The sequence below is a fragment of the Phyllopteryx taeniolatus genome, chromosome 18 (genome assembly GCF_024500385.1).
Source record: "Phyllopteryx taeniolatus isolate TA_2022b chromosome 18, UOR_Ptae_1.2, whole genome shotgun sequence".
Lineage (NCBI taxonomy): Eukaryota > Metazoa > Chordata > Actinopteri > Syngnathiformes > Syngnathidae > Phyllopteryx > Phyllopteryx taeniolatus.
Window position 1 is genome coordinate 16,661,455 of NC_084519.1, and position 25,160 is coordinate 16,686,614.

The 25,160-nt window shown below is 40.5% G+C and overlaps 1 protein-coding gene across 8 annotated transcripts in view; it reads left to right on the forward strand.

Annotated features, from left to right (window-relative positions):
- tbc1d32 (TBC1 domain family, member 32) overlaps positions 1–21,253 on the forward strand; it is a 44,949-nt gene extending 23,696 nt beyond the window's left edge. For 6 of the 8 annotated variants that reach the window (XM_061753854.1, XM_061753859.1, XM_061753861.1 and 3 more), the window contains 10 exons: positions 2,421–2,490; positions 3,680–3,798; positions 5,289–5,443; positions 6,399–6,539; positions 7,415–7,603; positions 9,423–9,608; positions 15,057–15,164; positions 16,144–17,704; positions 18,786–18,869; positions 21,027–21,253. In XM_061753854.1, the coding sequence (XP_061609838.1) occupies positions 2,421–2,490; positions 3,680–3,798; positions 5,289–5,443; positions 6,399–6,539; positions 7,415–7,603; positions 9,423–9,542 (794 nt within the window). In that variant the 3' untranslated portion in view covers positions 9,543–9,608; positions 15,057–15,164; positions 16,144–17,704; positions 18,786–18,869; positions 21,027–21,253. Of the gene's footprint in view, positions 1–2,420; positions 2,491–3,679; positions 3,799–5,288; positions 5,444–6,398; positions 6,540–7,414; positions 7,604–9,422; positions 11,083–15,056; positions 15,165–16,143; positions 17,705–18,785; positions 18,870–21,026 lie in introns of those variants that run through there. The other 2 variants (XM_061753855.1, XM_061753856.1) reach the window with 2 other exon arrangements.
- The last annotated feature ends 3,907 nt before the right edge of the window (positions 21,254–25,160 follow it).

Here is a 25,160-nt window from a genome sequence, read left to right on the forward strand (position 1 = left end):
TTTGTAGAATATTGACTTATTATTATGATTTACTAAAATCTCAAGTTTTTCACTCGGAAGTCAAAGCAAAAAAGTAAGTTGCGTCACACGTATCTCCAGGCACCGCTGTACATACACTTACAGGCTTAAATTCTTATAATCAATCCCTGCAAATAACAGCTTAGGAGATCAGTAAGTGAATGGGGTGTGTGTGTGTGTGTGTGTGTGTGTCTTGGCTGTAAGCCTGGCTGGCGCCCCAGCCCTCCTTGAGCACTCTCATTGTGTGCTGAGAGCAGACTCGTTTGGCAAGCATTAACCTCTGTCACGTCAGCCGTGCGCTTGGAGGCGGAAGAGTCTCTGAAAACAGGCCGCAAACGAGAGCGGCTCTGATGTGGCTTCTTAGCGCCACGGATCGGGAAATCCACTGCGTTTCAGTACTCGGTTGCCCCACCTCAATCGCCACTACTACTCCTGCAACTAGTGACATCATACAATTGTACGAGTTAACATCTGACATGAAATTGTACTATTTAACTCCTGGCACTGTAGTAGTAGTAGCATGCACATGTCAATTTGTGCAAAGTTTGTGGTTGCATGAAAAGTAGTGGTAGCAGTAGTAGTAGGAATAATAGCAGCACTCGAGCAGTAGTACAACCCCAATTCCAATGAACTTGGGACGTTGTGTTAAACATAAAAACAGAAGACAATGATTTGCAAATCATGCTCAACCAATATTTAATTGAATACACTACAAAGAGAAGATATTTAATGTTCAAACCGATAAACTTTATTGTTTTTAGCAAATAATCATTAACTTGGAATTTTATAGCTGCAACACGTTCCCAAAAAGCTGGGACAGTGTCATGTTTACCGCTGTGTTACATCACCTTTTCTTTTAACAACATTCAATTAACGTTTGGGAACTGAGGACACTAATTGTTGAAGCTTTCTTTCCCATTCTTGCTTGATGTACAGCTTCAGCTGTTCAACAGTCTCTGTTGTCGTATTTTACGCTTCATAATGCGCCACACATTTTCAACGGGAGACGGGTCTGGACAGGCAGGCCAGTCTAGTACCCACGCTCTTTTACTACGAAGCCACGCTGTTGTACCACGTGCAGAATGTGGTTTGGCATGAAATAAGCAGCGGTGTCCATGAAAAAGACGTTGCTTGGATGGCAGCATGTTTCTCCAAAACCTGTATGTACCTTTCAGCATTAATGGTGCCTTCACAGATGTGTAAATTACCCATGCCATTGGCACTAACACAGCCCATAGCATCACAGATGCTGCCTTTTCAACTTTGCGTCCATAACAGTCCGGATGGTTCTTTTCCTCTTTGGCCCGGAGGACTCGACGTCCACAATTTCTAAAAACAATTTGAAATTTTGACTCGTCGGACCACAAAACACTTTTCCACTTTGCGTCAGTCCATCTTAGATGAGCTCGGGCCCAGAGAAGCCGGCGGCGTTTGTGGGTGTTGCTGATAAATGGCTTTTGCTTTGCATAGTAGAGTTTTAAGTTGCACTTACCGATGTAGTGCCGATCTGGATTTACTGACATTGGTTTTCTGAAGTGTTCCTGAGCCATGTGGTGATATCCTTTACACATCGATGTCGGTTTTTGACGCAGAGCCGCCTGAGGGATCGAAGGTCACTGGCATTCAATGTTGGTTTTCGGCCTCGCCGCTTCCATGCAGTGATTTCTTCAGATTCTCTGAACCTTTTGATGATATTATGGACCATAGATGATGAAATCCGTAAATATTTTGCAATTGTACGTTGAGGAACATTGTCCTTAAACTGTTTAAAGACTATTTTCCCAGCCATAAAATTCTAAGTTAATGATTATTTGCTAAAAACAATAACGTTTATCAGTTTGAACATTAAATATCTTGTCTTTGTACTGTATTCAATTAAAGGTTGGTAGGTTGAACATGATTTGCAAATCATTGTATATTCTGTTTTTATTTCTGTTTAACATAACGTCCCAACTTCATTGGAATTGGGGTTGTAGTAGTAGTAGTAGTAGTGGTGGTGGTAGTAGTTGTAGTAGACTTGGTAATAGCAATATAAGTAGGAATAGTAGCAGTATACTCAGTATACTGAGTGAACGATTATGTTGGAATCCCCCGCCCCCTGCTCTGAAGCAACGACAACAATCACAATTTAAAAAACAAAAAAAGTGATATTTTCCCCACAGGCAGCAACATTTTTCAGCATGAAATGTCATCCCTGCTCCTTTATCATGTTGCCTGCGCACAATTACATCTGCAACGCCAGAAGGAGCTCACGGTGTACTCGATGTCTTTTTATGGCCGACGCCAGTTAGCATCGCTAAGTTATCCGTTATTGGACGCCCACCAAAGGGACACACTGTGACACATTATTTCCACTGTTCGGTGATTATTGCTTGTGTGTTTTTCCTTAAATTGTTGAACAGCACTGGAGACGAGCCTGGACTGTGTGGCATTGTCGCCTGTGGAAATTCTTGGCATGGACGTCTGTCTCAGGTTTGTCACCATTTATTTATTTGTTTGTTTTACCCACAAACACCTTATTTGATAAAACTTATTTTAAAATGTATATATATATATATATATATATATATATATATATATATATATATAAATTTTAAAATAATAATAAAATCATGATTATTGTAGTAATTTTATTTTGAATGTATCTCAACATGTTATATATTTTTCCAGAAGTATTTTAGACTTTGATTATATTTTAAAATAGGGAGTTACTTTTCAAACACCCTGTGTATATATATAAAATGTTTATTGTATTTACATTTGACACATACCGACAATAGATAATAATAACTTATATAATGGAGTAGAATTATTTTTATTTACAATAATTTAGATTTTATGTGCTGTTGTAATGTTATTGTATTGACATTTATTGTATATATAATAAGAAATAATCTACAAAGTATAGTATTGTATCGTTGAAATTTGTATTGTGTATATATATATATTTTTTTTAAATAAATATCTATAATATACAATATAAACATACAATACAATATACTATAAATAACTACAAATATGGTTTTTACTTATTTATTCATAATATTTGTGTTTGATCATTTTTCTGTATATTTTGTATTTGTAATTTACATATTTTTTTCCCACACTTGAATGCACAAAATCCTCAAGGAAAAGTGCACCATATGAGGTCACTCCCTCAGATACCGTCCGATGAGCTTCGCTAATATTTAGGAATCGATAAAGGTTTTATAAAACAGCATCAGGCAACAAAATACAAGAAGAAAAGTCCACAGGTGGAACTGCTTTGAAGAAGTATGTCCTCCACACGCCCTAAAGGGAGCGCTTGAGCAAAAATGCCAAAATGTTATGTTTAGCGCTCTGCAGGAAGCGCCATGTCTCACACACACACACACACACACGCACACACACACCAGCGTGGTTGACTTTTAGACCACTCATTTTCTGTGTGTTTTTCATTCCTGCTGTTTTGCCATGATGGCAGAGGGGGGGGGTAACTTAAATGTCAGTGTCATTTGCTGTTAATGATGTTTTAGTAATGAGAGGGAAATATTACAGTGGAACTCGATTTATCGAGTGGGATACGAGATTACAAACCCACCCAGGATAGGGGAAAATGTTATTATATATGCTGTATTTTATAGAATGTTTTGGAGTGAATATATATATTCTTCTCCTCCAGATACGGCATCTCCCTCAAACTCGTTCAACAAGAAGATTCGGCAAGCCACCTGACGCTCCTCATGAAGCACGTCAAGAATTTCCTGGCCCGGCGGAGGATTCCAGTGTCCTCGCCACTCCGTATCCTTGAACAATTGTCAGTTTAAGTCAAACATTTTTATGGTTTCAACAAAAAGCATCAACGTTGGCTTCCTTCTCCAGTCAAAAACAGTTTTATTGCTTTATCATTGCTATATTGATCATAAACTAACTATGTTACTCAGTTCAGCGCAGACCTCTACAGGCATAATGGGAAACAAAAATTAAGGATTTCAAGACAGATTGAGGGTTCAAATTAGGCTTTCAAGATGAGTTTTCGTTTTTTTTAGGCAGTCTAAGGGTTTCGAGTTCGGGTTTCAAGACAGGCTGAGGGTTTCAAATTAGGGTCTGAAGACTGGCTTAGGGTTTCAAAGTAGGTTTTCATGTCAGGGATGGAGTTTAAAATCAGTTTTCAAGCCCGGGTTATGATTTAGTAGTCATGGTTTTGGTTTCAACTGAAGGTTACGAGACTGGGTTAGGCTTTGAAAGTTGGGTTCATAGTAGGGATGGGCGAGTACTGATACCAGATATCGGTCATTATCTGTCACATCATACCATGTGTTAATTGAAATTTGATGTATCAAATATAGTGGTATCAGTGAGTACTCAAGAGTGAATAAATATATAAATATATATATATATATATATATATATATGGTGTCCCACATCCTTAGTTTGTGGTAAGAAGCCAAAGGAAAGAGGACGTCCTATAATGCCGGCTTTTAGATTTGATTCCCTTCATGTGGTTGCGTTAGAGATGGAAAATGTTTCTTTCAACGGGGCCGCGCATCATTTATAATTCTGTGCCAACTTGACAGCGCATTGCAGATTGATGAGGCAGTCAGTCACAGTCAAAGTGCTGTTTAGCTGTTTTTTGTTTGCCACTCAGCCGCCGGCAGCCTAGCCAAACAAATCACCGCTTTTGTCCTCTTTATTGTATTATTTCTCAGTCAAAAATGATTAGAACGCAAAAACAGCCCCAAGATCCCAAGATTGACTTTCACACACGCTCCAACTCAAATCAACTTCCTGATGGATGTCTCAATCTGACGGCGGGGTTCAAATTTGGGTTTCGCGCTAGTGTTTCAAACCAGGGTTCAGGTTTCAAATTCGGGTTTAGGTTTCAAATTCGAATTGGGTTTTGGTTAGAGTTACAAAGTAGTGTTTCAAACTTAGATTGATACTTTGAATTGAGGTCAGGGTCGTTTCGAATAGGGTTTCAAACAAGGGTTAGAGAATGAAAGCAGGGTTTTAAGGTAGGGTTAGTGTTTTAAATTAGAGTAAAGACTGGGTAAATGGTGTCAAGCCCAAGTTAGGGTTTCAAGTTCGCTTATCGAGCAAGGGTTAGGCTTTGATATGAACCGCATTGCATTATTTCACAGATAAGCAGACGAAATTGTGCCTGTTGATATTAGAAGAGTTCAATTACGATGCGGTCAACTGCGTAGTTTTATACACCGCCTGCATTTATCTGACAATAATCGGTTGCAATAGTAATGAATAAATAGATAATCCTTGAGTCAGCACGTCAGTCATCAGTCAGGACGAATATCCTGGCTACGATTGGTTGACCTCGACGGTGTTCCTGATGATGTCGGGAGACTGGCAGCGATCTCTGAGGGTGCTGCGCAATCTGTCCTCTCTGCTCACTTCTGCCCTCCTTTGGCCGGCCAGCATATATGCCTCTGTCAGTACACATTTACTTCTTTTTCATAGTTTACGACACAATTTTAAAAGATTTAAACTGATTGAAACATACTTTTTAAAGTATTCCTTAGCTCTCTCGCTATTACTTTGAGGAAATGAAAATATTTTTTTGCACTTGCAATTTTCGAAATAAGAGGCAAAGCGTGCTTGCTTCGAGCTGTTTGTCACTCCCAGTTGAAGTTTACTGTAAAACTGACACATGAAACAAAAGACAATTACACATAGCTTACTTCAGTGTTCAACCAAACAATATAATTTTGTCTCAATGAACGTTTGCTAGCTTAATGCTAACAAATAATGCAAAACAGCATAGTGGGCCAAATTAGCACACTTTAACACACACAGTGTTACTCACCATGATTTAAAAAAAACAACAACAAGTCAACACTTCAAGAACAGCAATGATATAATACGTACTTCTATATTAATAAATGCATATCTTCGTTGTCGGGTGGAAACCTTGTTTGTCCAAATATGGTCAATTGTATATTTTTCACAAATTGATACTATTGGTCTGTCCTCAGATCTTCTGCTATTTTTACGCATTATTATTATTATTAATAACAAATCTATGAACTCTCGAACGCTCAAATGTTTGCGAAGTGTTGTAAGACTCAGTCTCTTCCTCATTCTGCGGGAGCCGTGCGGCACTTTGTCGCCACAAGATTGAAATGTTTTTTTTTTTTTTTTAGACAATAACTAGTGAAAGTAGTTCAGTAAGTTAAAAAAAAATCTTAAAAATCGATCATTGTAATGCTGAATTGCATGCAGATAAATTTCTCCATATTTGTTTTATTTCCGTGTTTTTGTCTATATTTCTTTGGAGTGTTTTGATGTGTACACTGTGTGATGACAATAAAGATTCTCAAAAAAAAATCTAATACTTAGTTCACTTGTGATAATTATGAATATACCTTTCGACACGGTGGCTGCAGGTGGACCTTCCGGCGCGAGTGGCCGAGTCGGGAATGTCTCCGCTGTACTGGAGCTCGGCCCACTACGTGGAGATGCTGCTGAAGGACGAACTTCAACTGGTGCACGCCGCCTTCCGGATGTCCGGGTTCACTCCATCGCAGGTCACGCGCTTCGTGTCCGTCCTCCGCGGTCTCCTCACGTGACAATTTGCATCTCAGACCCCAAAGCGGGCAACTTAACATTCAGCTCGTCGTGTCCGCTCTCCAAGCCACCCCCCCCCCTCGGTGCCTCTGCGCCTTCAACTCTTACTACGTTTTTTTTTTTTTAAACACTCCCACGCACCTGAGGGAGGCCTGTGTGTGTGTGAAAGAGCTTTGTAACAGTTAGGACACGTACAAGTTTGGCGTTAGGTGAGAGCCAAACCCCCATGAACCTTAAAACCAGGGTTTCGAGCCCGATATAGAGTTTCCAAACAACTGAGCATACAGTACGTGAATGGGCAAATTTTAGCTCCAGGACCTACAATTACCTAATTAGGAATTAGGTGGAAATGTGGCTTTTGCTTGTCTCCCTCTGCCTTGTCTTGATTGAGTGGACGAGTTGCTTTGTGAATACAAATAAACGGCAGCATGCGTCCATTCGTCTCCACGTCCCATAATCCCTTCTCAATATTCAGCACAGCCGCCGGCCGCCACACTTCCTTTCTTCTTTCTGTCTTTCCTTCCTTCCAAATCAACTCCCGAGTCAGCACAATCCTAAATTGCACTCCAGACGTGCGTGTGTGTGTGTGTGTGTGAGATGTTTTTACTTGTGTACACTTTGCTACAATGTCAAGATGTTAATGTGCAGCTTGTGTACATTTACTACGGCCTCAAAATGATTCAGCACACAGCCATTAAGGGCTAAATAGCTGGAAACAAATGTGAGTATGCCCCTTAGTGAAAATATCCAAACTTTCTCTCGAACGATGAACCACGATATAGCGGCACTTCACTGTAGGTGAAATGGTGCCATGATCTTAAAATCTCTGCCACAGATGTGCGTGCACTGGCTGACTCAGTGCTTCTGGAACTTTCTGGACTGGCCTGAGATCTGCCACTACGTGTGCCTTTGCGCACTGATGGGAGCCGACTACCAGGTGTACGCCTGCCTGGCCGTCCTCAAGCATCTGCAGCCACAACTGCTGCAGCAAACACAAGCCCGCCAGATGCAGGTGTTCCTCAAGGTGAGCCGCCGGGACCAAGAAACTGATTTGGGTTTTTATTTGGCGAGGGTTAGGTTTTTTGTTTGTTTTTTTGTTTTTTTTTCGAGAGGTTCAAGAAACTTAATGCCATATATGTGCTAACGAATAGCATCGTGTGGCTGTGTTGTAACGCTAAACAACGGCTGTTGGAACTGCATGTAGATAATGTAATACTCACAGGCATACAGTCTTTATCCTGTCGAAAAATGGCTAATAGGACTGCAGCTTACTGAGGACCAATCATCTCCATGTTTCTGTATTATACTGCCCCCAGGTGGCCAAGTTGCGCACACCAGAAGGAGCAGCACAATGTCCATTGAATTGAAATGCATTCTATTTAATTTTGTTAGTTGTGGTGGGTTATTATATGAAGCTGTAATGGAATATTGGCATTTCCATTCATTTCATTAGAGAAAGATGATTTGAGGCTCAATGTTGTGACTTGAGTCCACTTGACTCGCTTGATTTTTGCCACATTAACTTGGGACTCGCTTGAAACTTGACGCTTAAGACTTGAGACTTGCTTATGATTTTGATTTGTGTCTGCCATCTTGGCGAATGCATCTCATTAAGAAGCGCTTTGGACATTTCGCGCCGTCTTCGTCTTATGTTAACGTCGCCGTCAGGCGCCGCCCACTTCCTGTGAATAAAAGAGCAGTTAGCAAGTCTTTATCACAGGACGCTCGCTTAATGAGCGCCAGCATCAGATATGGCTGCCAGAGAGAGAATAAGTGAACGTGCGTGTGCGAATTTGTGTGTGTGTCTGAGAGTTTCACGCAGTCCTTATCCTGAGTTGAACCATTAAGTTTTACATATTTCGATTTTGTCTCTGCCCAGCCTCGTCATTTGTGTCTGTGGGAATAATGTGAAGGGCGGATTTTTACACACATACACACACGCGCGCACACACACATGCGAGGCCTGTCTCACAAGGAGGAATATCTATATTTCATCCAAATTAAAAATTTAAAAGGCTGACGACATGCTGGAGTTGTTCTAAGTCTGTGAGGACCGCTCCACTGCTCGCTAACGGCTGTGGGACGTACACGCACGTCTATGGGATGTACGTGATCCTCTTTGGCAAGCGTGCGCACTACTGCGGGACGTTTGCTCGCTAGCTGTGGGACGTGCGTGCTCTACTGTGGAAAGTCATGCGATGGTGCGGGGACTCCTCGCGCATTGCCGTGGGAACCGCACACACTGCGACGGGACGTGCAGCTGTCGGAAGTACAGAGGTGCCTTGAGATCGACTCAAACTCGACATAAAAGAAAGAGAATTACACCTCGTGTATTTTAAACAACCACTTCGTTTAGCCTTTCAGTGTGATAGCTTAATGCTAATGTTAAATAGCAACTGTGAATGCAAATAGTATATCAACACATGTAGACAGACAATATAACAGTACTGATAGTCTTATTTTCTTTATCTTCTGCGTAGAACGAATACTAGTGCCGTACAGATGAGCTGGGGGCAGTGGAGACATCTTAATGAACAGTATCTGTCTGTCTGTCTATCTTATACTGCCCCCAGGTGGCCAAGACGGCACACCAGGAGGAGCAGCACAATAGCCATTCAATAGATTCGTTGTGACAAAAAACATTTAAATTCTTTTTAACTATGTCATTTTTTTAAAGTACAATAGCTCAAACTTATTATGGTTTCACTTTCACTGCATTGGGAACACTGCATATTGCAGTGCATATAAAAAGTCTACACACCCCTTTTCAAATGGCAAGTTTTTGTACTGTCACATAAAATTGGAACAGGGACAACATATTCGTGTTTATTTTGTCTACATAGGAGGAACCCATCCAGGGATTCAGGTTTTGCGACTACCTGGACTTCATGGAGCTCCTGGAAAGACGCTACCGGAACCTCGTGCTCAGCGACATGAAAAACATCCACAACCCAGACCAGTAAACACGGAGAGGGGAACGCTCACCGAGTCGGCAGCATACGAGAGAACCGTCCGCCCTCTTTGTGGAGGTACGGTAGCGCCCCATGAAGTTGGGGCTTCCGCGCCTTGCTCGAGGGAAGGAAGTCCCTGAGCCAAGTCGGTCAACTACCTACAGACGCTGAGCTACTACGGCACGAATACTCGCACCAGGGCCTTGAATCATGTTTAGCCTGCATGAGCGTTTGAGCTGCTATGGCACCGGGCATCGTCGCTGTTGGGCAGAATCCTTGCATCTCCAAAATAACTACATTCCAAGGAAAAAAAAAAAAAAGCCATCTCACTCGATTTACAAAACACATCATTTAAGTCAATTATTTGTTATTATACTTTAAATTGCCATCATATACCACTACGCACTACTCAAATGTATGTAAACATACAATTTCCACTCGTTATTGTCTAAAAAAAAATAATAATCCAGACTTTCAATCTTGAGGCGACATAACGAGTGAGGGAAGAGGTGGAGTTTTACAACACTTCTCAGACAGTTGAGTGTTTATAGATTTGTTCCCAAGCTATTTTCAACACTTTGAATTGGTTAATAGTGCGTAAAAATAGCAGACGACGTGGGGACAAAACCAACAGTGTCGCTTTGTGAAAAAGTATTTGAGGTTTCCGCCTGACAGCCACGCTTTGTAGCCTGGTCGATCATGACCTTGGAGACCTTTGAGGGTGCCACCCCAATGACAACTGGACCAGATATTAATACCAAGCTTTCAAGTTTGCAAGCAATCTTGAACCTTTGAGGAAAGCGAATCATTACCAAGAGCCCCGAATGTAGAGTGTTGTACTTTTTTAATGACTTCTTTGCACTCGTGTCGCATTAATGCCAGCCCACGTACGACATGGCGGAGGCTCATGATGAAAGATGCATGAGGACGCTTGCATCACGGCAGTAAAGCCTCATCAGTAACCACGCCGTCCCCTTCAACCAGATGATGTCTGGCATGCCAAGAACAGCCAGGCCGGAATCCCAAACGAGGGGCCCGCGCGGCAGGACCGAACAGTGGGATTTCCCGCCGAGCGTTTTACTGCCAAGGGGTGTGTGAGGTTCGCTCGCAAGCGAGCGGGAGGAATATTAAAGCTGTGGCAATTGTTTTGGGGCAACGTGCGGGATGCGAGTGGCCGCCCACTGTATTACATTTCCGTCAAAAGTGGTTCAAAAAAGTGAGACGACAACGTGGTGCTAGCGCTAATGCTTGTCACTTCCAAGTCCATTGGAAGTAATGAGAGTTTTCTTGATTCATATTGATTTTGTTGCTTTATTGACGTCCACCTGACTGTCATTGGGACTGAAATGTGAATGATTTGCTACTTGAACATCAACTGACGAATAAAATGCTGCGAGACTGTGTTTATAAACAACAACAAGGAAAATCAGCATGCAAATGTCAGGCGTGCGTACAAAAACAACAATTTTGCAAGCGCATTGTCAAGCTGACTGGAAGGTGGCCGCTAATGACTTGACAAGCGGGCGAAAAAAAGAATAAAACATACTTTTTAGTCTTTGTTTTTTTTCTCCCAGCCACTGTGAACAAGACGCTGTGCTTTATATTAACGCTAATGTATGCAAGCTGGGAGGCTCCCCAAGAAAAACAAAGCACGATCATTTTTTTTGCATGGAAATGACAAAAACTGCCAGCAGTGACAAAAAGTCCTGCATAAAAGGAGTCAGGACAATGCCAAGTAGAAAACAAAAGAAGAAGGCTGTCATCATCAGCTCACATTGAAAAAACATCACAAACAAGCGAATGAAATGTCATGTCAAATAATGCCATTTAATCATTGCAGTTAATCACCACACTCATAATAAGACCTCAGACTCACATGACAACTCATATTTATATATATATATATATATAAAAAAAAGGATCTGGATGAAAAACTAACACAAGAATAAAGTCTTAAAATTTGTTGAAATTTAACGAAGTTATTTCAAGAGAAAAGGTCAAAAATAAATAAATCATTAATAATACATTTCTTAATCTAACTATGCACATTTTTATGGTCAATAATTGTGTTTACTGTCAGCAATTTTATATTCATCATCATCAATTGTATTGGCCCACAGTTGTTTGTTTGTTTGTGGTCAACAATTGTATGTTTATGGCCAACAATTGTATGTCAAAGGCTAAGGTTTGTGGTCACAAGGCAGCTCAAGTGCAGCAGCACGGTTCGAACGCCGTCGTACGTATGCTGCGCTCCAGTCGGCATGTTGTCGTTTGCTGCGTACGGCAAATGTCATCCCGTCCTGGGGGCGTGACCCACCTTCTCGGGGGGGTCTCTCAGCATCACGGCCGGCGTCAACCTTCAAACGCTTCTCGAGGTTTCCTCCGGGTCGCCTGGTGACGTTTCGAGCGGCCTGAGGATGGCGAGCGAGACGACATCCGACCCTTTTTTTTTTTTTTTTTCTTTAAAATCCCATCCCGACACTTGACGACAGGCCTGACGGTGCACCAGCTGATGCACTCCAGGGGCACGGATGACCTTTGTGAGACGAGGAGCTCTTTTATGAGGGGAGACAGTCTTGTGTATGTCACTGACTTGGCTGACAGTGTCGCTGGGTGCACTTAAAAACTGAGAGTCACAAGCTCACTCGATTGATCCGTGTTGTGAGAGTCGATACTTGTGCAAGACGTTTGAGCATTTGTTCCATAGCTTGATACCCAGCTACAGCTACAGATCTATGTATAGTACGCGCCTCACTAGTAGGACTATTCAGCGTGCTAGTCATACATTTTTTTTTTTTTTTTTTTTTTTTAAATACGTCTTTCACTGCTGTAAATAAATGATAAATACAGTACAAATAAAAATACATTACTTTAGTACTCAAATTTTGAAATATATATATATTTTAGCATTAGCATTTCATTTCCACAGGTGGCGTTTTTAGCATTAGCATCTCAATCCACAGATTGCATTTTTAGCATTAACATCTGAAGAAATATTTTTTTTTAGCGTTAGCATCTGAAGTCCACAGATGGCATTTTTAGCATTAGCATCTCTAGTGCACAGGCAGCATTGTTTTTAGCATTTCGAAGTCCACAGAGAGCATATTGGCATTCCAAGTCTGCGAACGGCGTTTTTCCACCCACATTAGCCAACCAAATAGGCAGACCCTGTTGCTTTTTAGCATTAGCATTCCGAGTGCATAGACTTGAGTTTTACGCTGTTGCCACGCTGTGACGGTTGTATGTTTATTGTCATCAGTTGTATGTTGATGGTCAACAGTTGTATATTTATAGTCAACCAATGCATGCTTATGGTTGACAATTATATATTGTACATTCAGGGTCATCAAGTGTGTGTTAATGAGCAACAATTGGATGTTAAATAATCAGCAATTGTATGTTTATGGATAATTTAGTGTAAATGGCGACAGTCATCAATTGTATGTTTATGGTCACTATAAATGTGGTTATCTAATGGCATTTGATCACATACTTTAAATTTTCGTTCATTTTTGTTTAATATACTGCTGTTTATTTATTTTGACACCTGCTCACATGCAGAGACTTTTTAATCCTGACCTAATGGCCTGTTTATTTCAATTAGTGTCCAAAAGCTCGTTAGCGGCGCCGGGCGGGTCGGCTCGACCCCGGTAAAGTTTACGGTTTAGTGATAATTGCGCTTAACGGCATGCCTTTTTTTATTTTTTCTAATACGTTGTGCTGTGCTGTTGTTAATGCCGACCCTTTTCAAGGCAACCGCGGTCGAGAAATTGCTACTAATTAGCGTGACGTGGAGGCCGCGAGGTGTCCGTGTGAGGTCGGAGAAACGCTTCTCTTGAAGCATTTTTGTATCACGCGCACGCTTGTAACGGATATTTACCAAACAGAACAGACTGCTTCCTACGTGTGGGCAGATAATAATGTGAAGAAGCAAGTGGCTCAGTGCTCAACATTATTTTTGTACTCTTCTGTTCCAATTAACGGTCAGTTTCAAATGTTTACTGTCATCAATTTTACCTGTATGGTTATCATTTGTAAGCCTCGGTTTAAAATTATATATACTGTATATGTGTGTGTGTGTGTGTAGGGTTACAGTTAGTTTTAAGTTCATGGACAGCTATTGGATGTTCATGGTCAACAATCATATGTTTATGATAAAAAAAATAATTATTTATGCTCCGGAATTGTATGACTGTAAACAATTATACATTTAGGGTAATTGATGATCATTAACATACAATTGATGACTATGAATAACCTAACTCAAACTCAATATTGACTTGATGAATTAAATAATTGTAAGATTATGGTCATCAATTTTATGTTTATGGTAAATAAAAAATGTATGTTGATGGTCGAGAATTGCATGTTTATGGTCAACAGTTGTATGTTTATGGTAAAACAATTAGGTTTATGTTCCACAATTGTATGTTCATAGTTAGCGATTGCATTTTTATGGCCATCATATGTCCGTTTATGGTTTATGGCCAAGAATTGTATAGTTTATATTTTAACAACTATTGTAGCCCAGTGTCTACTCTGTACATTTCTCCTCTTCCGCTCAAGGAATAAATGAGAAAAACAAATCATCCATGTCAGGTGTTGTTGACTATTTAAAAAAATCAAAATCAAAAAAATGTTAAACTTTTGTTGCTTCTGCGCTTATCTGTTTTGGAAAATCTAATGTTCTTTTCCCGCTGGGGCTCCTCTTTTCTTTCCCCCCGGCCTCATCTCCATTCGACATGCAGGCAGAATACCTCTGGGCTTCGGGGACTCCTCCATTAGCATTTCCATTTGCCACGGTCAATATTTCCCACCGTGGAGCTTATTGTTCTGCTGCGCATGGAAATGAGATGACGTCCTAGTTCGCTGATGAAAACCGTGCGGGAAAAGGTCAGGACGTCGTTAATAAAGATGCTGAGAAATTTGCATTGACGCTAGGGTGGGATTCGTTCGCTATGACACAAGTTATCCACCTGCTTCCCCTGATCTATTTTTCTGGAATTAACATCAGACAGCCTTCCAGGAGTCTTGTAAAGTGAAAATTCCGCATTCTTTCGGCACGTTCATGCATTTGTACTCGTAATCGTGTCTTGATGAAGCATTCATGGTCAACTATTGTGTTTATGATGTTAAAAATAGTGTAGAATGTTCAATGAAAATATCTGGTGAAACAGCATGTGGCTCATTAGCCAAGGATATTTTTGTACTCCCTGTTCCAGTAACTGTCAAAAATTGAATCCGTGGTCAGTAATTGTATATTCAGGCTTACGAAAAACAGGACAACTTTCACTGAAAATAAAACAAATAGTATCTGGCTAATTGTCTATTGTTATTTTTGCACTCCCTGTTGCAACTAACTCAACAGAAACAAAGCAAACTTTAACCACGAATTATTTCCGGATGAAGCAGCATATGGCTGGTTAGTTTGATACTCCCCGTGTTCTTGTTTGCAGAAATTCAATTCCTTTTATACTAGCAGCCACCAAAATTCTTATATTTTTCCTTTTTTTTTTTTTATCTCAGGAAAAGCCCCCGAAAATGTTTTCTTATTCAAGTCCACGGATGAAGGCAGGTCGCTTCCTGGTGTCCTGCAGCTCTCGTTTCAGTCCAGTGAAGGGCGGAAATGAAACGGTAAAGGAGCAAGACACACACAAACACACACACTGCCGATTTGTGTAGTTTTTTTAAATTTATTTATCTAAGCTCTCCACCAAGGCCAAACATCGTCCTTTATGTGTTAGTATGCAAAACACTGACATCATGAACTAAAATGTATTTTCTACTTTCAAAAAATGTTTGTGTTTGTGATTTCACAGTGTAGCGCTAACTTTTTGTTGATACAATGTTGACATTTTCGATGAACTTTACCAAATAAACACACAAACAGAAAAATCAAGGAAAAGGTAAAAAAATTGTCATGATTATGGTCAGCAATTGGATGTTTATGGTAGTAAACACAATTACGAAAATAAACCCTACATGCATTATTTTGTACACCCCCCCCTCTGTATTTTTGGGTCAACGAAAAATCTAAGTAAATGGTTAACTTTACAAAAAAAAGGGTTGTTGTTGTTGTTGTAACATTCCTAAGAACAACAGTTATTTTAAAATATTCCCAGTGGTTCTCAGCGTGTAGTACAAGTATGACTAGTAAAACTAAATAAAAGTAGAATTTACATCATTTAAAACACATAGTCATATCACAATGAAACTTGTTGGATGCGTATTTATTTTTTGATCCAGTACTCTCCATTTTCTATTTTTCGCTTTTTAGTTCAGTTGTATACAGGCCTACTATGTTACTGTGGCTTCTTAATGTTGGTCATAATGATGGCACTTGGTGTGAAAAGTTCTTAAAAATGTTATATGATGGCAAAAGTTTGACCAGGCAAAGCATTCATTGTATATGTATGATTTCTAATGTGAAAAATGAAATTGAAACTTGCAAGCGTCTGACTGTGTCGCTGTAAAAATTATTATATTGTGTTTTCCTCCGCCACGATGTTAATGAACCTTCGTGGACTGACCGCGTGACCTCGTTCCGGGATGAGCCACTGCGATCCATATCGTCTTTTTTTTTTTTTTTTTTTTTTTAAATCTCTGTCGACAGACGCTCTCGAGGCGGGCAGATGTCGCGGCACGTGAGAGCGCTTGAGGCTGATAAGATGTCGTAGTGGGTGGCGGCCATATCTGGCGTGTCGCTCGTTCCGCTCGACGAAAAGGTCATCGGCAAACCGAGCGGCGTTATCTGAACTGCAACTCCACTTCAAATCCGGAACAACTTGAAGCGAGGCGACGAGGAGCTCGGTCCACACGTCCAAACATGAGATTTGCCTGCAAAAAAGGGCATTGTTTGTGCACAAAAAGTTATCTTTTGCCTCAAAAGTGCGAAATATTATTACAGCAAAACTGCAATATTGCCATCGAAACAATATGTTTACTCAAAATCTACATTTGGCAATGAAAATGTGATTTGCCTCATAAATTTTGTTCACCAAATTTCTATGATTGACCACAAAACTATCCGGAAAATGTATGGCTGAATGTTTGAAATGTACTGTAATTTCTCGTGTATAACGCACACCACCAAAGTTGACCTCAAAATTGTGGAAAATCCTTCTACCTATGTATAATGCATTTTTACAATGCATGATTTTGCTTCTACCCATATGATCGAAACATGAAGTATTATCTGTATTTTGTTAGTTTTTTCAAATAATTATTCTGAAGTTAAATATCTAATTTGAACACACAATACTTTCTTTTTTTTTTTACTTGCTCTTATTTTGAAATTCACAGACCTACTTTTATTTAGTAAATGGGAAAACACAAAGTTGTGCTCATATGTTTGCTTACCCAAGCAGGATTTGTAAGATGTGTACAATTCTTTGAAGAAAACATGAAGGACCAGGTGAAACACATTTAATTTTATTTTAATGGGATTCAAATTAAACTGTCAAGCATTTCAGAAAAGCATGATCATGAAACAAAACATAACTATAAAGAAATTAATGATGGTTGTTGTTCAGTCATCAGTCGTATTAAAAAAAACAATATTTCGCAAATTCTCCCTGGGTATGTACACTTATGAGCACAATTGTACATATATGCAGTCATATGTACCCTGTCATATTGAAATGACCTTTTTCATAACCTCGAGGTGGCATACAAGAATGAAAGTGTACAACTTTTTCATAACCTGTAGGGGGCGGTGGCATAGTGGAATGAAAGTGTACAGCTTTTTCATAACCTCTAGATGGCGGCATAAATTGATAAAATATGAAAGGCTTTCATTTTCTCCTATACCTATGTATAATGCGCACTATTGACTTTTGACAATTTTTGGGGGTAAAAAATGGGCATTATATACGAGAAATTACGATACATACGTAGTTTGCCTTAAAAGACTTTTTGCTGGGAAAATTTTTGACTTTTGCCTAAATAGAATCGTTAAGTTTCCCATGTAAAGGTCACATGTTGCCACAATTCACAATTGGTTTTCTGTCTGCCCGCAGTCTGGCCCGCCTAATTGGTGGGTCCCATAGCCGCACCTGCCCGCCATCGGCCGGCTTCACCTGTCTGCTGTCAGCCGTGGCCGCGATTCATTTTCTGCTCCGGTGGAAGCAAGGTGCCCCCGCCCGCCGATAGATGGAAGAAGAAGGAGAAGGAAGGTGCCCGAGTATTTTCTCGCTTGTCGCCGTTTCTCTCGTCAACTCGCTTGCTTTCTGTGGGCTTTCGTCTCGTCGGCTCCAGGAGTTGTCAAAGTTTGTTTTTTCTTTGTTATTGTTGTTTTTCCTGTCAGTTTGTGTTTATGGTTTCTTTAGATTAAGTGTTCCAGAAAGCATCGAAGTTTGTTTTGAAGTGCTTCTGCGATTTCTGCTTCTATCTTGTGTCGATGGATTCTGTTTCGCTTGTTGTTGTTTTACCCTAAACTGTTTATTTGCAAAAAGGCTGCAAGGCCACATAAAGCATGAAAATTTGACAGCTTTTTTTTCCATTATTATTATTATTAACAGGCTAGTTTCCTGTGCAAATACTTTTTTCCCCCCCCCCATTAAAACAGTGTGTGACTATTAAAATCATTACATTAAATGTTATAGTTTACCTTTTAAAAAGACTGTGAAAATGCTCTATTAGGCCAAAAAAGCTTTAGATTGTGCCTTTAAAAGGCTATACTTGTGATATGTTGTCATTAAAACATATTTGACTACAAAAAGGCAACACAAGGAACGGTAATATTAAGTTTAGTCTTGGAAATGCTTCATTCGACCCAAAAAAATCTACATTCTCTCATCTCCTATATCAAATGATATAGTTTGCCATTAAAACACAATGTTTGATCAGAAAAAGGGAAGACTAGAAAGGTAAATATTAATATTTTGGCTTGCAAGCACGAGGTCAAGATCACATATCGTGTGCCACTCAAATGGTGGAGCTTTGCTGTAAAACGTTCGTTCCCCCTGTCAATGCAAACTATCTTTGCTCACAAAAGGCTACACTTGACATGAAAATGTTCCGTTTTACCTTTGTGGCTTTATTAGGCCACAAAAGAATGTGTCGCCGCAAGAGTTTTCGATTCTTTTCGCTTTAGCAGGCAAATTCGCCGCGTCACTGCAGTACTTTGACATGAAAAAACACTATTTGATCACAGAAAAAGGCTCGAATTTTTTAATCTCTGAAATTTAACGTCTCTCTGTTCCTTACATCCACTCGTTGTTTTTCATTTTCAGTTTTGTTTTTTTTTGTGTGCAGATGGGACGAAAGCGGCGGGAGGAAAAATGAGAGAATGTCAGCTCGCCGTGGAATGTCAGCACTCTGGAGAGCGCGCACGTACGCGTACGTACACACACGCACACTTGCACGCACGCACACGCGTCCGACAAACGAGTGGGATTTATGTTGCCCGCCAGGAACGGTCCCGAGTGAATCGCCTCGCAGTTTCCCTGTAAAGGTCACGTGTGAATGTCACTGATCGGCTGTCACACAAAATGGACACCGTTTTATGTTTGTGTCTCAAATCGTCTCTCCCCAACGGAATGAATGGAAATCCCCCCCCCCCCCCCCCCCCCCCCCCAAAAAATGACTGAATTTGGCATGTGTATTTGAATGACGGCAAAAAATAGCACTCTATAATATTGTACTTTAGAAAAACATACAATGACATATTTAAATAGAACGTAAAAAAAGGAAATGTTTTTGGCACATTTCTTACTTCAATCCAATGGTCATTATGCTGCTCCTTCTGGCGTGCGCGCCTTGGCCACCTGAGGGCAGTATAATACACACGTTTGGATGTTGCCCGTTGTGACTTTTGTGATTAAGGGCTCTACAAATAAACTTGGCTCGAGTGACAACTGTCATAATAAATCATAAAATCTGCGATATTCCAGGATGGCGAAGTGTGAACCACGATATAGCGGCGGATTACTGTACTAATGTGTTCCCTTTGTGTTCAGATATTTGTTGCCGCTGCTGAACAGATAATTTACTCGTACAAACCGCTCTCGTTGACACTCGGGCACTCCTGAGCCCCTGCGAACGCTGTCGCTAACCAAAACAGCAGCACCGAACGAATCGCGTGAGCAGCATCAAATGTGATGTATAAAATATTCAAAATCTTCTCTCTCTATGCGCGGACTTTGACAACAATTCTGGCGGATTCTTGACACTTGGCCGCTCCACAATGTTGTGTCGGAGACGCTAATATTTTCCATGCACCTGATGTATATTTTATATTGAATGCATTTGTTTTTCTTGTCAAATGGAGGTCCGCTGGGGTGAACATCAAATATTGAAAAAGCACTTTTCGCAATCTTCTGCAGCTTGGACCTATTTTACTTTTTTTTTTTTTTTTTTTTATCTTTTACATCTTTTATTATTAGAATTTTTTTATTATTATTAGTGCCCCAGCTCCTTGAATTATTCATGGACAAAATGAAAAAGTCACAGTGACTTTCACTACTTTTGATTTGTGGAAGCAAAAAATAGAAGCTTTGTACTTGATTATTTAAGATATTGTGTTACAAGCAGAATACATTGTTTTTAATTATTATTTTTTTGTATTATTATTAAAAATGATGATGAAAGAAATTGAGGCCAATAACGCTGGTCGTAAAACATCCCCAGAGACCGTGCGAATGTTTGCAACCGCTAGTAAATGTCAAATCCCGATTTCGATCAACAATATCGATAGGTTCGGCATCGTGACAAAAAGCCGTACATACCGATTTGCATTAAAAAATAATAATAAATGAAATAGCTCAATACATAAATACACTTTTCTCTTAATATTGTCGTAAAACTATTGTCCGATCATACAGTATGCGTGCTAAGTGAAAAAGGTAACACAGCGAACAACAGTAATGCGATCTGTTTAGCGCCAATCGGTCTTTTCAGGTTGAAAAGCATGTCGAAGAGCATGTCGAAATAATTAAACAAAATGTGAATAAAGTATTAAAAAGTCCAGCTAATTATGAATTAAGTAATAAAGTACGAATTACAATTGATATGAAAAAATAAATAATACATTCAGGAGTATTAGCGCCACGCTGGGGGTAAAACAAAGTCAAATTGCAAGGAAAAACCTAATTCAAAATAATAATAGAAAATAAAAATAATAATAACAATGAGATAAAGTTGCAAAACTTTACAAAAAAAATCATAAAAATATGAGGATAATGTATGTTACAAAAAAAACCTCACTTATTTCATGTCTTAGCTCGCCTTACTGAAAAGAAAAACAATTAATTAGGAGGAAAGTTGTACAATTACAAAGGCAATATCGTAAGAAATCGGAACGTCATGGGGGGGAAAAGTTTTTTGTTTTTTTTTAATTGAAAAAAGTCATTATCATCTCGGATCAATAAATAGGTAGGATGAAGTCGTAATATCGAAAACATTTCATAATATAGAACTTTTGATCACAGCGCATTTTTCATCAAAAGACGGAGCTGAAATCTTGAAATAACGTTGTGTATTCATCTCAATTGACAGACACGACCACGTTATTGCGTCACGTATTTAACACCCCTGTCGTCGTCATCGTCGTCATCCCGATACCCGTCAGGGCCCCGGGCGGCGTCCCGTGAAAGCTGTCGAAAACGGGTCGTCCCCCTCTGAAGAGAGTTCCATCATCTCAGAAGAAAGACGCGTCTTGATCTTCAGTGCAGGGGAAATGTCGGAGTCCCCCCAGGCCGGATGCGTCGCCCCCGGTGATGGAGGGGGGGAGGGGGGGGGGGGTCCATCGCTTTGAGGAGGATGACAGGGAAAGATGAAGAAAGGAGAACAAACACATCAAAGATGTGGACGGACGGACGTCGTCTGGGCGCAATTCTGAAGTCGAGTCTGACGCACGTCCGAGTGGCAAACGTTTATTTTGGACGGATGATTGACAGCAGGCTGGCAGGTTACGTGTCCATTTGGGTTAAAAAAATAAAATAAGCAAAGTCCAGCCTCTTCAAATTCAATTCTTCATCATCATTTTCTTCGTCACCCATGTAGAAATTACGGGGAACCGCCGCTATTTTCAGTGGACAGGGACTATGCTAATTTCCATTAGCTCTTCTGTGGTGTTTTGCATTATATGTTAGCATTAAGCTAGCAAGCCTTGGCTTTAACATTCTTCAGTCTATATATACAATGTTGAATTCTCTTTTATGTGTCAGTTCTACGGTGGCTTTGCTTCTAATTTGGAGAACTGTGTGAGCGCACGCGTGACGACAGGTACTTTAATAATAATACTTTAGGTGTTTAAAGTGTGTTTTTTCTCTATTGCGGATTTTCATCGATCGCCGATGAGTCTAGAACATATTTCCTGCAATAAACGGGTGGTGGGGGTGGGGGGGGGGGGGGGGCGGGTCACTTCACAAAAATAAAAAGTACATTTTACATCATGCTAATGCTTTGTCGTGCGTGTGTGTACGTGCGTGTGTCTCAATTAGATGATGGACAGTGATTGATCGATCGATTGATTGGCTATGACCGCACCACCCTGAAGGTTCTCCATCACTCAGCTAATTACTCTGTGCTTCGTTTGTGTGTGCACGTGTACAGTGCACGCGCACCAATTCAAAAAAATCAGTCAAGTAAATACAGTAACACGACAGCGCAACAAAGTTGTGTAAATTGTTCCACCCATTTTTCAATTAGGTGCGTCCTCATTGGAGATGAGCTGGCACCTGTCGGACCGGTCGGCAGCCAATCAATCGCGGGCGTATTCCAATTATCAATGCGGTGTAATGTCATGTTCGGGATGGAGCCCTGCTATACAAATTTGAAACCCCCCCTAAAATGGTTTAGAATTGCCTATGGATGGCAGCAAGGCGCTCCATTGGTCTGAATGAAACTCCTCAACTCACTACAACATAGTTCCTTGGCACCAAAATGGCGGCAAAGCACTACTTTGGTCTAAATGAAGCTCCTCAACTCACCTCAACCTAGTTCCGTGCCACAGGATGACGGCAAAGCACTACTTTGGTCTAAATGAAGCTCCTCAACTCCCTTCTACATAGTTCCTTGGCACCAAAATGCCTCAAGATGGGAGATTGTTGAAGGCCCATCCTTTTGAGCTGTTCACCCACTTTCAAAGCGATCAATGGAGTCGTGTGAGCCACTCGGCAGTTCACTGGCGCAATTATCGATGGCACGCTAAAAGAAGCGTTTGACGCTTGCGTCGTCGTTTCTGTCTTTTGTGCTGATTTACTCTGGCTTGTTTAAGCGCTTAAAAAAAGACGGTGATTTCCTTTGCCTTCGGAATAGATTGATGAGAAACTATTGATTTCGGCGTGTGCTGCTCAAGTAGGCCTCGTTACAGACGCTTGTGAAATCACAAAGCGCATTAAAGCTGAAAGCAGCCTCCTTTTACTGTAAATGTAAATTCGGCTTTTGACGCCATGCTGCGCCCACCGCCGATGGCATCGGGAAAAAAAAGCTTGGCAGTTACTGGTGCCCGTTTCTCTAGTACACCTGCTTCCAATTGGAGCTCATTTGGAAACATTTCCTAGCTGGAGTTTGTAGAAGAATGAGCCTTGGAATTTGAAAATAGCGGGTTCAAACGTTTTCCCATTCAATTTCTGGGCTTATTTAAATAGTTTTGTTGGATGTACGCCGATGTTGCCCCAACTTGTCCGAGTGTTGCTGAGCAGACCGGGAGGCTTGTTATTGCCTGACTTTTTTTGGTCAAAGCTTGCATTGTGGAATATGCCTTGCCGTCGTCTGCTGAACCCTTTTTACACAATATGATAGAAAGTTCCGAGTGCCAGCCGTGTGAAAAAGAACGCGAGAAACGCGATGAAATTCAAGAAAGAACTCAGAAAATTGCTCCCCTCTCTCCCTCGCTATACGCCATCAAGAGTCTTCATTAAAAGTCAAAGTGATTTTGAATGTTCAATTCATGTCCACTTCATTAATCATTTATATTTGTACCAAATTAGTTTTGAATGTGAAGCTGTCTTTATTATCTATCAAGTGTATTTTTTTGTTGTTGTGTCTCTAGAACAGATTCATTGTTTTTTTGTTTTTTTTTGTCAGACTTTCTGGAAGAGATAAATCACGAAAACCGAGGTTCCACTATACGTTATGTCAAACTGTGCAAACTTTTGGGAATTTTCAGGCGTGTCGAGACCACAAAAAGGCAAATAATTCCATCGAAGAATAGTAATAGTGAGTTGAAGAGTTCTATTTGTCCCGCTTTTTATTGTAGAATGTTTAAATGACTTCTTGGCTGGCATCCTTGTTCGGGCTGACACCAAACATCTATTTGACTTGGACACCTGCTGGAATGAAAAGTGTCCAAAACTGCTGCAAAATTCACAGCGCCACAGGAAAAAAAAGAGCATGACAAATCAGGAACGGGGCGGGAAAATCATCAATTATGGAGACGCAGGGCGGCTGCAAAGTCGGATGGAGGGTTCAAGTCATCAGGATTTCTCACTCATCTCCCGCTTCCACCCAAAAAATATTGCGCTGGCTCGGAGGAGGCCAACGCGGGAAACAAAGATGAGACGGGAGGAAGATGAAGAAAAATGTTCGATGATCATCGGATTCCCGATACATTACGATTCCGAGCACATACTTTCGCTCAGCTGCCCAACGAACTGGAAAAGAATTCTGTTGACTGACCGCAAGCATTTCTGACTCATTTTTTTTTTTTTCCCGTTCCATCGCAGTCGGGAAAGGATTCTTGAAAACGGCTTTTTTTGGTAAATTATCCGTACAAATGATACCTAAAACGAAATCTTATTTGTTATGGTATATAATGATCGACAATGATCCTCCACAGTGTCCTTTTCGCTGCAGCTGCCCTCGGTCTCCTGTTGAATAAAATGCGTCTGATGTAAATAAAGGTTTTCCAACGTTGTTGTTTCGTTTGTTCGGCAGTCTCGTGACGCGTCCGCCGTTGGTTTCAACAATTTCAAGTGACTTGCTCTCATGTCAGAGTTCCTGGCGGATGAAAATGAAAGAGAGTTGCGCTCAAAGGCGCCATGTTTCTGTTCTCCGCGGACGACCCAGCGGCTGCTGCTAATTAGTCGCGATAAGACAAAACAAAACAAAACCAAAAAAGATTAGACACAGCGGCGCCGCGATAGACGACAAAGCTTGTCCAGCAGTCAGCGGAACGCTAAAGAGCAAAAAAATGGGAGAAAACGTGGGAAGAAAGCACAAATGGATCAAAGCAAGGTTGAAGCCTGACAAATTCAGTTTGAAACAAAAACAAAAAAAATCTGTATTTATTTTTCAACGTGCATTACCCTTCAGGATGACACCCAAAAAGAAATCACAAGTTGGCTGGTATCGCCGATACAGATATCGATACTGACAATACTTTGAGATCACCATCTTTATTGGAATGTCCATTTAGTTAGCATGTATGAACTATTTCTTTCTTTATTTTTGGTACCAGCAATTCAACCCTCCGTTTGACTTCTTCTGTTTGATCACGTTTCTGAAAATCAGTTTTAGAAAATCGGTGTCTGAAAAGATACCGACCATTAATGAACAGTCTTTTACCTGTGACACAAGCTTGAAGATATTTTGATCCTACTGTTTATAATCCCACAATCACTCCTTGTACTATCAATAATGAGCATTTGTCAACCGTTCTTAAAAGTATCTGTATTGATATCATCG